At 51.4% G+C, this 15569-nt stretch overlaps 1 protein-coding gene across 1 annotated transcript in view; it reads right to left on the bottom strand.

Moving 5' to 3' along the window:
- Mad1l1 (mitotic arrest deficient 1 like 1) overlaps window positions 1-15569 on the bottom strand; it is a 318963-nt gene that overhangs the window by 168483 nt on the left and 134911 nt on the right. The window contains exon 10 of the mRNA XM_028756021.1: window positions 9670-9814. Coding sequence (XP_028611854.1) covers window positions 9670-9814 — 145 coding nt within the window. The remainder of the gene's footprint in view (window positions 1-9669; window positions 9815-15569) is intronic.

Here is a 15569-nt window from a genome sequence, read left to right as displayed (position 1 = left end):
GCCAGCTACCCTCCCTGTATGCCACTCTTTCTAATAAAAAGAAGCACTCAGCTGTATGTGTCCCTGTGTGTGCACGCAAGTGCATGTGTGCACACAAATCCAACACTAGCTCTCACGTTTCTGCCTCTTGAAGTCATCATATTGAGCGCTGAGGAGACGGTTCAGCACTGTGGACCCGAGTTCAGACCTCAGCACCCATGTGAAAAGCTACGTGGTCATGGTAACTCAGCAATCAGGAGGCAGATCCTTGGAGCAAGCCAGCTAGCTGGACTAGCTGAATGGACAAGATGCAGGATCAGAAAAAACCCAGACTCAGCAAATAACCTGGAGAGTACCATAGGAGTACCAATGTCAGCCTCTGGCCTACCAACACACACACACGGGGGGGGGGGGGGGGGGGCGCGGGGGGAGACTGACTCTAAATTAAGCCGTGCCAGAGTGATCTGTGTAGTCAGCTCTGAAAGGCCCAGAATGATGGTAAGTTTCTTTCTCCTTTGCAGCAAGCAGAAAAGAAAGAAAGGCCAGGTACCAGGGGCAAAGAGAAAAGGGTACACCAAGAGCCTCACCCCAGAAAGGGCCTGCCCCTTTGTCCACTCCCAAGGAACACTGAGGACCCACATGAAGTAAAATTTATGTCGGCACACCTGTGCCACGTCAGCCTGCCCAGGATAGCAGGAAGGGCCCTGCAACTTCCCAATGAGGAAGAAAAGTCAGGGATGCAACGTCGGGTAGCTGCTGCACTCTCCCCAAAGGGTCCTGAGGTCTTCAAGAACTACTTCCTGCTCAGCAGGCCAGATCCTCTCATGGTCCACAAGCTGAGCAGGAGACTTCCAGTCTCAACAGTCAAGAGAAGGAATTCCCAGACATGCCTAATTAGACAGCCCTGCTGTCCCAGTGACCCAAGAGACCAAAGCAGGAGGATCTTGAATTCATGGCCAGTCTGTGTAACATAAGTTTTTACAAAGGGCTAGGGACACTGCTCAGGGGCAGGATCCTTGCCAATCATGCTCAAAGCCCATGGTTCAAGCCTCAGTACTACAAGAGGGTTTCCCTCGACATCAGAAGTATAGACACAAACACAACTGTGCAGAGCTGACCATGCAGATTCTGGCTTGAGACTGTGCAGGGGTCACAGTGAGAAGAAAAGAAGAGAAGAGAGCCTCAGTTCCTGCCAAGCAGCCTCAGCCAAGCCTCTAAGCCTCACTTAGACCTCAGCTGGATGAGCTAAAAAGAGGGCCGCAGCACAGGTCCCACAGCCCGTGTGGCTGCCAGACTTGGGAGGCCACAGAATTACGGGGAACAGCATTTAACAAATAACAACAGCTTCTTCATGATCCAGAATTCTCAGAGAGAAGGCAGCAGCCAGGACAATTCCCTTCTATGTGGCTGGAGTCCACACCCCAAGGACAGTGAGAAGATGAGGAGGGTGGGTCCATAGCAAAGTCTGACCCCCATGCTCACCCTGCAGTACGACCACTCCAGGTGCACACCAGGAGAAGCTTGGTTGCAGGCATGAAGGACACCTCTCTATCATCACCACTTCCTGTGACACTAAGATCACTCGACCAACAAACAAACCCCACAGCATATGCACTGCCCAGCCTCAGACTGTGCAGTACACAGGCACCTCCTTCTCCAGCATGCTCTTCCCCAGGCTGTGCTGGGGGTCAGCAGAGGCATCGCCCAGGCCTGATCATAGCCAGTAGACAGAAGATGAACAAAATGAAAAGTCTCCTAAGACACCTTTCAAACCCACCAGAGGGGGCTGGAGAGACGGCCGCTTCTTGCTCTTAGGAAGGACCCAAGTTGACCTCCTAGCATTAGTGCTGGGAGGCTCACAAATGCCTTTAACTCCAGCTCTGACACCTCTGATTCCTTCAGATACACCCATTCACATGTGTGAACTCCAACTCCCCGCCCCTGGTACAAACCTAACTAAAAATAACTCTTTTAAAAAGAGCACACACCATGAGTAGAAAATAGTTAGGGAGGAAAATCCAATGCTGTGTCAGATTTTTAGTGTAAAATCTATAAAACTTGCTGTGAAAAATTAAAGACCATCACAGTAAATGAGGGATGGTTAACACTACTTATAAAATTAAACAACACCAAGATACGATTTCTCCCAAAATGATTCATAAACAGAGTGCAGGCTGAACTGTATCCCAGCAGTGTCCTGGGTGAGGTAACCAGCTGCACATGGGGAGGACCTGCGGGAGCACTTCCTTTATTTATCTGTCCCAGGGCTGGAAGCTAGGGTCTTAATGCATATGAGGCAAGCATTCTAGCCAAGCAATTTGTGTGTGGGTGTGGGGGCTGCCCATGTATGGGAAGTACAAAAAATTTTGTAAAGATTTAGTTGTATTTATGTATGTGTGTGCACATGTGTTTGTATGTGTGCTACATTTGTGTGAGTGTCGACAGAGGTCAGAAAAGAGTGAAGGAGCCCCTGGAGCCAGAATTACATGCAGTTCCGCATCCCAATGAAACTGTTAGAGCAGAACCTGGGTCCTTGAGAAAACAGCAAGAGCTCCTAACAGCTGAGCTAGCTCTCCAGCCCCCACCCCTTCTCTTTCCAACTTTATTTATTTGGGGAGTGCTCTGTAATATACATGTGTTAGTCAGTAGAGACAGTTCTCGCCTTCACCTTTATGTGGTTTCTAGGGGCTAAGGTCATCGGGCTTGACAACAGCATCTTTAGCTCTGGGTGCCCTCACAGCCCACGCACCCAGCACCTCACGTGGATCCTGAAGGCTGCACTCGGAGCCATGTACGTCTCCTTAGCCATTTCTGCAGCCCCGTCCACTCCCACTCAGGCAGCTCTTCACATTTTACTCTGCTGCAGTCTTGCTAGTTTGCTCAAACCGGCCTTGAGCTCACTCTGCAGAGCACGCTGATCTAGAACTGGGAGCTGAGCTCACAGGCCTGGGCCATTGCAGCTAAGGAGTTGTAAAGAACAGACATGGCAGCTTCCATGGGCAGATATCAACACTTATATTCAAGTAGAAATTCAGACAGGGTCACCTGGGCAGACAGACACAAGGAGCTGACAGCATAGATTCTACAGCAGCCCACTATGGACTGGTCAAAGGATGTCCCTTTCAAGAGCAGAGCCATTCAACAGCGGATCACGGAGGACAGAACAAGCCCAGGCACCTGTTTCATATCACACTCCAAACCAATTCCAGACGCCTGTCAGACTAGAGCATAAAAGGTAAAACCACAGACTGCCTGACGGAAGCTGTGTGAGTCCCTTTAATATCTGCCTGACTTCAGTCAGCAGAAGTACTTAATCAAAACGCACAGAGTGCCGGCAGAAAGAGAGAATCGATACAGTGGGCTGCAATTAAAATGAAAACCGTCTGTTCACCTGCAGACACAGAGGCAGGGACAAGGGAAGGCATGCCACAGGTGGAGAGGGTCCCACCCCAATGCACGAGGTCACATCCAGAGTCCACATTACCTGCTCGTCCCTAGAGAAAAGTGAGAGGCCAGAGAACTGGAGTGCTGGTGTGAGTCCCAAGGAAGAAGAAGGATGCAGTCGGCACCCTCACCCGGCACTCAGACGGCAGGAGGTCTGCCGGTCCAAGGAAGCCTACGGTCATCAGAGCTCTCAGCTGCAACACTCACTGTGTTCAAGGATGTGCACAAACGCATCAGTTCATTCACATGGTAGGACATGACATGCGATGGAAAAGCCAGCACCTTGAGGGCCACACAAGAGCAACACGACTCTCACGATGGGTATCAGAAACCAGACAGGAAGGACAGGGGCCCTGCAACTCCATAGCTGGGCCACACTCAAAGTCAGAAGCAGGTGGGTCCCCTGAGAGTGAGGGGAGCATAAGGCCATCAGGGGCAGGCAACAGCCTGCCTCAGTCTTTCTTGCACTGCAGTGGGTGCATACAGCCTTCAGCACAAAACTCACTGGGGAGAAGAAAATACACACAGCAGAATAAAGGCACACTAGACACTAGTACCTAGTACCATGTTCCAAAATATCCACAGCACCAGCCATGCTGGGAAAGGCCAAAGGTGTGCCCAGATGAAAATGGACGGGCACAGAGTGGGATTTTCATCCCTGATCACAGAAGTGGCAGTGAATGAGCTGTCAATGAGAACAGAACTTCAAAGCACAATGCTGTGACACAAGAAGCCACAGACACTGTGGACCAGTAAAACACACACACACACACACACACACACACACACACACACACACACACACAGAGAGAGAAAAGGGGGTGGGGGGTGGGGGGGAGTGCTACAGAATCCTGCAGAGGATTTTCCTACACTACTTAGCTAGGGAGGCAGCAACTCAGAGAGTCCTGGTTCTGTGTTATCCCCATGGAAGCATCCAGCCTCTCTGCCTCTAGAAGGTTCTTCACAAGCACGTGCCATAAAGCAAAGGGTGTCAGGGCAGGGCAGGGCAGAGGAATCCCACTTGATTCCACACCTACCCTCCAGAGGTGACTAGGACAGGGTTGGTAACCTCCCACCAGCGTGGTGCTCATCTGCAGACAGTGGCCTGCCCAGCGCTGGAGCAGAGAAGACACTGCACCTCTTATGGAGGTCTCCAAGTAGGAAAATGGCAATGTTGGGAACATGTCTAGTAAACAAGAATTTAAGCAGATATCGCTTCTCTCTACTGTCTATGGGAGTACATCTGACGTTGTGACAGGATTCCAGCAGGAAGAAAATCAAGTCCCTCCAAAGCAGATATCCAGCAAGATGAGCCTCTGCCCCAGCTCCACCCCTCTCCTCACCTTCACCAGGGACAAGACCCTTGGGCATGGTGCCCATTCCCTGCCCACAGCCATTCCAAGGCCACAGGAACCCACAACTGTGTGTGATCTCCAACTCTCACAGGAGCAGCCTGTGAATCAAACTGTGCCACACACAGGAGGCTCAAGGCACAATCCCTGTGGTTAGGAGTGGAGGGAATCTCCCCAGGCTTCAGGGCTGACCTGAGACCTGGCAGTTCACTCTCCAGAGAAGGAACAGAATCCCTCCTGTGTGCTAGCAGCTCACAGAAGTACTCACAAAGGCAGGCACGATGGACAAGTCTGCTACTTGGTTCTGGGAATTGAAGCCACATTGCCTCCACCGTTGTGGGTGGCACTTAAGGCCACATTGTCACAGCAGAGACCTTGAGACAGCAGGAAGCTACAGTCTATGAGGAGTCTTGACTCAAAAGACACTTCACAAAAGGGAACAGCTCAGTCTCCCAGCAAGCACAAAAGAGAGGTAGCTGTCACCTCCTAAGGGACTTACTCCAGGCACCTGCTCACAGCAAGACAGACAGAGCAGGCACAGAACACTCACTGTCCACAGCACCAAGTCCAGAACTGTGGAGCTGGCTCAATTATAAAGCGCCTGCTTTATAAGCATGAAGACCTAAGTTTGAACCCAAACATTCACATTAAAAAAGCCAAGTACAGCCGGGCTGTGGTGGCGCACGCCTTTAATCCCAGCACTCGGGAGGCAGAGGCAGGCGGATTTCTGAGTTCGAGGCCGGCCTGGTCTACAGAGTGAGTTCCAGGACAGCCAGGGCTACACAGAGAAACCCTGTCTCGAAAAACCAAAAAAAAAAAAAAAAAAAAAAAAAAAAAAAGCCAAGTACAATGGGTCATGTTTGTAACCCCAGAGTTGGGGAGGCTGAGACAGGAAAGTCCCTGGACTCGACACTAAGTCAAGCCTATTTGGAAAGCTACAGGCAAATGGGAAACTGTCTCAAAGACATGGTCTCACAGGTAAGGGCACTCTGTGGGCAAGCCTGACACTCTGTTTGATCCCACATAGGAGAACCAATTCCTACAAGTTGTTTTCTTATTTGTACATACATATAAATGTAATACAACACACACACACACACACACACATATAAAACCAAGGTGGGTGGTACCTGAGGAAAGACACTAAGCCCTGGCCCTCTACAGGCACATCCACATGAACAAGAATTCACATGGGCAAATGCATACACAAACACACAGAATTTGAGGGGTCCTAAGGCAGGATGTCACCATGACAATCAAGTGGCCTCCTCAGCTGCCATCTAACACAGACGGGACTGGCCACCAAGGGCCCAGCAAGCCACCTCTTTCCAGGCCTGTGTTCTGGACTGTGTCCCTAGTGACTGCTCCCTTGGGCTCCTTGGATGACTAAATAGGGGAAGTGGAAGGTTTTCTTTCATTAAAAAAATAAAAATAAAATCTTGCTTATATTCTATAAATATGATTCTGCAACTATGGTATAGAATATTAGTGCACACTGGAAATAGCGAGCCTCAAATAGGAAAATGGTTTGTGTTCACCCAGTGCCAGAAGCCAATTTTCAATTGCTTAAAATAGTCATGATATTTTACCAAGGTAATTATACTCTTAGCTATCAGTAACAATTAACTCCTTAGACTGGAGCAGCTTAATAAAGGTCTCGAGACAAAATTGCACATGCCAAGCACTGTGAACTGGAATGTGAGGCAGGCAGAGGCCCCCTGGAGGGGGTGCCAAGGAAGAGCACACAGCTGGTTGCAGGCTGTGCAGATGGGTGCTGGACAGGACCCACGTCCTCCCGTCAGGGGCAGTGCACAGAAGCAAGGTCAGGCAGAAGTAAGAAGACCTAAAGGCTGAGGCCTAACAGCAGCTTCCGTTTGGGACAGTGAAGACAGGACACTCCCCCACTACAGGTAAGCCAGGCTGGCGTCCAAGATACCCAGGCCAGGTGCTTAACGAGTAGATGGCACAAGGGACATTATACCATCCCATGAAATCAGGCAACACCCCTGGGGCCTCACCAGATTAGCCCAATGAGTAGCTCCACCATCCTGGCTGGCTAGCAAGTCAAATCCCGCATCCCAGACCCGGGGCTGGGAAGGCAATGGGTATTGATCCATTGGATCTCTCAGAGGGACAGCTGGTATAGACAATCAGTCAGTGTCAGGCAATCGATAGCCACCTTCCCACTGACTCAGAGTGAGGCTAGGAGTGCAGTATGGGTCAGGGTGAGGCCACTGTGGATAGAGAGCCATTGGATTTCCATGTTCAGGGACGAGAGTGGAAATCTCCTGACTTGGGAGCACCAGTGGGAATGTGAAGGACAGAGGCGCCCACATAACACAGTAGGATCACAGTAGGCGCCTCACAGGATCTGTTCAAGGAACTATGAGAGCTCAACGAAGACCATACTGCATCAGCACTGTCACCAGCAAAGCCCTCTGTCACCCAAGCCTGAAATGAAGCCTAAACAGCCACCAAGTTCACAGCAACTCTGGTGATACAACAGCAGCAGGAGCCACAACAACCATGGGATAAACACAGTCAACAAAAATGTCCCAGCCACATGGGCACACACATGTGGGAATGCTATCGAACCTAGTTGACAAAAACCACCCAGAGCATGTGTGTGTGCACATGTGAGCACATTACAGACACACCCAAATCAGACCATGACTTCTCCAGAAAGTAGATGAAACAGCTGTGATCCCTAGAGCAACTTCTCCAAGGAGCCAGAAGGCTGTGACCGATGGACAGGCTACAGAAATCCAGAGGCTGGAAGCTTCTCTACAGGCTGCTTGGGATGGGCAAGGCAGGCTGGCAGCATGGAAAGGGCAGGTGCTAACTCCATGTGTCCCCCTGCCTCATGCATAGGCAGCTCAGTCTCCTGGGCCTGCAGTGCAGAGCCTCCCTGGGCAGACAAAGAACTCACTGCTGGGCTGGCAGGATGCCTCAGAAGGCTGCTGCCCTAACACCTCAGCAGTGCACTTGAAGCAGCTTGGGACCATCCCTCTGAACTGATTCTTGCAGTCTGAGCAATGGTTCTGAGATCACAGGGAACAGTTCCATTCCCAGCACCTTCCTCTCTTCACCACACAGGAAGTCTGGCGGTCCTAGGTGATAGGGACACAAGCACCTTGTCCACTAAGGAAGTCTATCAAGCACATCCCCTTCCCTTCCCTTCCCATTCCCTGAGCTTTCCCATGGCCAACTGTCTCCTCATGCCATGCACAGGCACATCCTGCACTGGTACTATAGTGAGCTGCCCATGGGCCAGCAGACCAGGACATCTGCCACCTCCTGCCCCCATGCACCTGCAACGCTGGCATCAACAGCAGCTCTGTGACAGCCTTCTTCCCTGAACCACATCTCTGTGGGGATGGGGCCAGCTCTCCTCACATGCTCTGGTAAACAGTAAATCCTCTGGGTCTTTGCTTAAGCCTCACCTCCGACAGCTCTTCCCGTGTCAGAGCGCACAGCAGTGTTTGTCTTTGTCATGGCTGGTGAGTGTATGGCTGAGTGCTCTGCCTCTTGCCCACTGCACTGTCAAGTCTGAGGGCCGTGACCACACACTCCCCTCACATGGGCTTCACACTGACAGGCACTGGGCAGAAAAGGATGATGCTGAGGTCAGAAAAAGAACTATGCCAATACACTGAGCATCATCCAGCCACAGGTACAAGGCTGGAACTAAGCTTCTATGAGAAGACAGCCTAGCCACTTCTTTTCCTGGGCTACCTGCAGGGACCCCGAAGGCTGAAAAGAGGGCTCAGCCCTGCCCTAGCCCTGGGAAGAAGTGTGTGAGGCCAACACAAATGCTAGACCTTCTTTTACGAGACGCTGGGGCACTGGCACAGGGCCGTCAGGAGTAGCTATGAAACTGCACTGGGAAGTAGGAGAATAGCTCACTTTGTAGCTGACCTGAAGGAACCTGGAGCAAAGAGTCAGGATGTCATCAGATACCGCCAAGCACAGAGCTGGCTACACACACTCTGTATCTTCTGGGTGCACCAACTTCCTAGGCCTTGTACCCACACCTATCAAGGTAAGAGTGGGCCTCCACCCAGTGAGCTGGGCTCCCTACTCTCACGTACCTGGGGACAGATCCAGCTTGCCCTTCCTTATGCTCTGAAAGCCCAGGCTCCATGAGATGCTCCACACACACTCATTAAGAACTCCGTTCACACTTTGAGACCTCAGAGTACCATGCCAGATAGACAGCCTCTGAGCCAGAAGGCTAAGCGAGGCCTGTGTGCCAGGGAGAGTGCATCACTGTGAGGACCCACAGCATTAGCTCAGGTGGCCATCCTCACATCATCCTGGGATGAAGCCCACTCCAGCTTCCTCTGCCCATGCTAGCAGCACAAGGTAGGAAGGCTGGCCACCACCAAGGAAGGCCAACTTACAGGAAACACTCCACTGAGGGGCTGCACCAGCCCAGGTCAAGACATGCAGAGAAAGTGAGTCTGGGAGACTGGTTTTGATCTTGTGTTTTTAGAGTCAAGGTACAGAACCCAGACTGGCCTTCAATTCACCACCTCCCTTCCTGCCTCAGTCTCCTTAATTCTAGGATTATGGTTGTATGCTGTAGCTCTAGGCTCTGGATGACTCCTTCTGCCATTAAAAGACTGTTATCAAGTCTAGACTAAGAGCACACAGACGAACTGAACTGTTTGTCCTGCTGCAGCCTGAGGCCTGCAGCTAGGAAAGGCCAGCGCTGTGCCTGGCCCGTGGTCCAGGATATATGGGATCCCCACTGGAGATGTACAGCTATGTACCACAGGCACATGCAGCTTCACAGATGTCTGCTTGAAGATGGGCAACCAGAGAGAAAAGGCCAGGCCTGGGCATGGTGGTGCGGGCATGGGTGAGCTCAGCCACACGGGGTGAACTATACCTTGGTCAGCAATGCATTGCGCTTCTGGAGCCTTCGGGCAAGTGCCTCATGGGTCTCCCTCTTCTTCCTCTCCTCCAGCAGCTGTGCATTGACCTGCCGGACCTCATCCTGGAGCTGCTGCTGGGCCTTCTCCAGACCCCGGGCACTGTAGGGAAGGCAAGATGGTAGATCTGTGAGGCCTGGCCTGACCATCCCCCATGACTAAGGACACACTCCCCACTGTGTACCCCACAGGGGCATCCTAAAATAGAGTTGCACGTGCAAACACCTGTCGTTTCCTCGCTCCTGAATAGCTACTCAGTGCCTTTCAGGAGGTTCTGGATTTCAAAGACACCCAGGGTGATCCCAGAACACGCGCGGGGGAGGGAAGTGCAACTCCACACACAATGGGAAAGATTGTCAGCCACAGGCGCTTCAAGACGGCACTTCTGAATGAGCTAAATTGCCAGCGCAAGCACTTCCCATGTGAGTCACAGTCGGCACAGATGTGCAGCACAGGGTGGGTGTGGAGGACGGCCCCCCGCAGCGAGCGCTGCGCCTGCAGAATGTCGGAAGGAGAAAGTCCTGGCTCACACTGGGTGCTAGGCCTGCCAGTGCTAACATGTCAGAGTATACCCAGACAACGGCATCAGACCTCCTCTACTCTCCCTGTCTCTACTTATACACATATGTATGTGTACATGCATGCATGTGGTTTGCAGTATAAAGGATTAAAGCCAAAGCCTCAGGTATAAAAAGCAAGACCTCTGTCACTGAGCCACACCCCAGCCCCTCACTGGGGGATTCTAGGCAGGGGCTCTACCACTGAGACACACCCCAGCCCCTCACTGGGGGATTCTAGGCAGGGGTTCTCCCACTGAGCCACATCCCAGCTCCTCACTGGGGGATTCTAGGCAGGGGCTCTACCACTGAGCCATACCCCAGCCCCTCACTGGGGGATTTTAGGCAGGGGCTCTACCACCGAGCCACACCCCAGCCCCTCACTGGGGGATTCTAGGCAGGGGCTCTACCACTGAGCTATATTGTCAGCCCTCTTATTTTGTACTTTAAGACAGGAGCTCACTAAGTCTCCAAAGCTAAACTTGAGCTTTTAATCTCCTGTTTGAGTATTTCCCCCCTCCCCCCGCAAAAAACAGGGTTACAGGTTGTGCCAACAAGCCTGGGTTCCCTTTACAGTATTACAGCTTTTCTACTGCGCCCCTGTGGCCTCTTTGGTTTGGCTACTTCCTTCCCTATGACATTCCAACAACCTCACAATTTGGCCAATTGTCTCTGTGAACATCAGAGGCCCAGATCTCTGGACTAAGGCCTCTAAGGGCCATTGATCACTCCCAGGCTGAGCAAAGAGCATCAGAAAGTACCCTTGCTACCACCCCACTAGTCCCACACCTGCCCAGTGCAGCCTCTGTTGCTATTGGCCCTACAGAGAACTTGGCAAAGGCCGAACAGCAAGGGCAAGAATCTCATGGAGGACCTACATGATGTCCTCTCACCTGTGCACTGGAGAAGGGCCACAGCAGCAGAAAGAGACAGGTCAGATGACAGGAGCAGCTGGGGAAGGACCAACCAACGCCACCACCAAGATGGCCACTGCAGGCTGATGACAAACTGACAGCAGGAACACAGTGTGCGCGCTGTCAATCACAGACCTCTTTCCAAAGGAAATACTAAAATCTCTCACAAATTGAGACATGGGGGCTAGGGAGGCAGCCCAGCTGATAGGGCATTTGCATTACAAACATGCACATCTGAGTCTGGACGCCCAGCACCCACGCAATAAGCTGGGCATGGCAGGACATACCTGTAAGCTCAGCAATGTTAAGAAAGATGTGACTCAGAGGCGGGCAGATAGATCCTGCAGGCTTGTTGGTTAGCTCTCTAGACTACTTTATCATGTCTCAAGCCAATAACACATGCATAGACAGACAGACAGACAGACAGACACACACACACACACACACAAAAAAAAAAGCAGGGCATCTGGATTCTGTTATCAGGTGACATATGTAAAACTCATGCAAAGTAACTGTGACCAAAACACTAAAGCTACTTTGAAAATGTACAATCTGGGGGCGGGGCCAGAGAGAGACACCTGCAGCTCAGATTACTTTTGCATCCAATTATTTTTGTTTGCTTTAATTACACAATTTCAAGAAAACCCTGAATTCACAAGGGCGGCAGATAACGCTTTTGTCAGGTAGACGCCCCTGCAAATATGTCTATTTCACATCTGAGTGAATACAGGGTTTTGTAAATTATAACTCAGTAGAATCATTTAAACAGCTGAAGTGTAATTTGAAAGTGAATGAAAGTCAAACATTTATGAAGCTTCAGCAGGGGCCTGTGATGCTCCTGGTCCTGAGAAGTGTCACAGGGTACCCTGCACTGGCCACCAACATAACCACAGAAGACAGAGCCAACCATGTGACATCAGGACAGTGGTGGGCTTCAATCCTGCAATCTCATGACTTCTTGCACTTTCCCCTAGCCCCACTGAGAAGCAGCTGACTGCCACCTGCACCCTAGGTGCATCACAACCCCAAATGTAAGGCAAGAGCAAATATTCAAGGGAAACAGACATATAAAGAGGCTATTTTGAGTTCTAGTTCAATTGAAAACTATTCATAGACCAATTTAATAATCAAGGACTGTGAAATCGACTCTTGAATCGTTGAATTCAGGTGGGGAGGTTCACAAGCGCCTTAAATCACCGCTCCAAAGTGGGTAATTTAATTAGAATGGCAGCATTTACTCTGCTACTTATGAGCCAAGCACAGAGAGACAGACACATGGCAAGGCAACTTTTCAGGTGACAGGGCACATACACGTAGGGTGGGACTGGGGGATTGGGATCACCCTGATAAACTATCCTCAGCAGGAAGACTGCCAAACCCAAGGCTGGAATTTAGGGGCAGCGTTTCCCTCATCCCATCCACCTGGCACAGGTGCAAACAAACCCAAGGCTACGCCATAACAGCCACTTTGCTGGGACACTGAAGCCTGGGCTCAATGTAACAGAACCAGGCGGCAAGATAGTACACCAGGAAATCTATCACTTGGCCTGAGCCAGCTACCACCCTCCACTCTGCAGCTAGGCTCTGCTACCTAAGAAAGGCAAAGACACAGGTACACGATCTCAGCCCTGCACCTAGGTAACGACATGGAGTGCCACACAGTGCAGAGCATGAACAGAGATGTTTGTCCTACGGCACCACAGGAGAAGGTGGAGTCTTAAGGGTATCGGGGGAGGAGACCCCGAGTTGTAATATTTCACATTATAAAGAAAACGTTTTGTCCCTCCCCACAATTCTCCTTCCCCAGAAGAAAAGAGTCTCCTCAGGAACTTAGGTATCAGGAACAAGGTCTTGCGCCTGCTAGGTAGGCACTCTCCCACTGGTCTGTACCTCCAGTCTCCACCCCTCCGTCATTCTCCCACGCTCCTCCCCTGCACAGACTCTCCATGCTCCCCTTGCAGGCTGGAGATGCATGTCAGAGTGCCTTCCTCACTCTCCCCACTTCATTCATTTTAGCTTTTGAGACAGGGCCTCTCACTGAACCTGTGGCTCGCTGTTTTGTCCAGGCTAGCTAGCAAGTGAGCCCTTGAAGTGTGCCTGCCTCTGTCTAACAGAGATGCACCACTGTGCCAGTTCTAGGTGCTCTGGAGATCTGAATATAGGTCCAAGTACTTGTGCAGCAGGCGCTTTAGGAGGTGAGTGAGCCAGCTCCCCAGTCCCCATCTTCTCTCTTAAGAACGAAGCACACTTCATTCACTGTGGAGGACAAAACCAGGTATCAGATGAATGCATGGTCCTCTGGAAGACGCCAGATAGCAGACAGGACTGCAGACCACAGCAGATCCTACGGTCAGTTCCCAGGCGGAGCAGGGTCCTGGGTTTCCAACAGGACAAGACTAGACTATAAATTGCAGTTCAGAGCAAAGCAGAGAGAGGGCGCTCCAGAGCACCATTTGCAGAGCTTCAATGAATCCCTGAGCACAGTGATCAACAGGCTGGGTTCCTCGTGACTGCAAAACAGGCATAAATCACCATCAGGTGACTGCAGGGGAAGGGACAGCTCACATAAACCAAACAGGCAGCAGCAAATACCTTCTGAGATTGCAGGATACACCGGTACCTGAGTGGGGAGAGAGCACTGGGTGGGGTTGCCTGCAGGGGCTGGGGTTTTAAGTACAGCAGACATCATAGACCTGATTAGATGGTGTACAGGAGGAAGGGTGTGAGGAAGGAAGCAGATGGGAAGCCCTCCAGTGAGCCAGGCAGGCACAGGGCCCTGCACATCCTCTGGTACCTGCGGCAGGCTAACTAGATGCCAGCTGGTATGGCAAACATGGGCTACAGGTCCAAGCATCCCAGAGCTGAGGTACTGCTGCCTAAGTGGCCATGGCAAAGAAAAAAAAAACAGTGAAGAAGAACGGAACACTTTAGTCCATGGTGAGGCGGGTGGCATGAAGTAAAAGAAGAGAACTAAGTATCTTGGGTTAGATACCTAATATCCTGAAGGGACTCTTCTCCACAGGCACAGATGAAGACGGATGTGTGGGACATTCGAGGGATGAAATGCTAACCACTCATATCCAGGGCACACTCACACTATGTGGAAACAGGAGTTGGCTAGGAGACTTACAGTCCTTTGCCAGGAGGCAGTGAAGAATCAAGGAACGGGAACAAGAAGAAAAATCCTCAAGAGGAAGAGAGAGACACACAAAAAGCTCCTTGAACTACAGATGTGAGCAGAAGGCAGATGGTACTGAAGGGGCAAGGTCTAGAGATCCTGGGTTGTACTCAGACATGGGAAGCTGTGTGGGAACAGGCGGGCATCCTCCAGGAGTTCCCAGGAGGAGGCAGGCTAGCAAGCTCCAAGGGAGCTGGGGCATCCCACCGAGGGGACAAGGGCCTGCAGACAGACAAAGCACCACATACAAGAGGGCCGCAGTACAACGTCCAAGGAGGCTCTGACTACTCACAGCCGGGCTTCTCAAGTCACACCTACCAGACAGGCCCAGACACCCAGGCACACAAGGACGCAGAGACACAGGAATCCGCAAGCTGACATGGACCTCAAAGTGAAATGGGGACTCTCCCACTGGGTCCATGGGCCCTACGAGAGCCTCAACAGCGGGAAGAATTTAAGCAACTTCGCCCTAACACGGATCCCCATCATCTCCTGAGGTTGTTGGCTCTCTCTCTCTCATGCCCTCCCGTCCCCCTTCCCCCCAATCCCCTGGGAGGTTCTCTCCATTCAACTCCAGCCTCTCTTCCAAGGAATAGAAGAGAAAGCTCATAAAAAATTAAAGTTCTAGCTCCACAGCGTGCTGAACTCTGAGGGCAGCGGCATTTCCACGAACCTCTGGGACTTCAGAGCAAAGCTCTTGATGCTTCAAGGAGAAGCTGAGCGTGTTTATCGATCGCTGCCTTTCTGAGGCAGCATCTGCTGAGAGAATGAGTTCAAGCCTTTGAGAGGTATCTTTGGATGTGGCGGGACACTGCCACTCACTTTCATGTGAGCTTCGTCAGAAACCCAGGACTAAGAATATCTACTTCCAAGGAACCAGGCCAGGCCAGGAGACAGTGCAGAGCAGCAGGAGACATTTTTAACAAACTTCTCTAAGACAATGATCCTTCCAGCACTTCCTTGCCTGACCCAGCACTTCACAGCCCTGCGGCCTGCCTTTCCCAGCTGGATGCAGCACCAACACTCATGCAGTAAGGAGAGCATGATCCTGGGGAGCCCCGAACACTGCGGCACCATAGAGCAGCTCTAAGAAAGAGCGTGGTGTGCATCCGAGGGAGAAGCCATGCACCAAGTCACGGTGTGTCCATTACATCACATGGTGAGTTGTCACATGCTGTAGAGCTCACTGAGAAGCTGGCTCTAACAAG

The sequence above is a fragment of the Grammomys surdaster genome, unplaced genomic scaffold (assembly GCF_004785775.1).
Source record: "Grammomys surdaster isolate TR1022 unplaced genomic scaffold, NIH_TR_1.0 126109, whole genome shotgun sequence".
In the NCBI taxonomy this organism is placed as follows: Eukaryota; Metazoa; Chordata; class Mammalia; order Rodentia; family Muridae; genus Grammomys; species Grammomys surdaster.
Note: the sequence above shows the minus strand (reverse complement) of the source record. Positions and strands in the feature narration are given on the sequence as shown.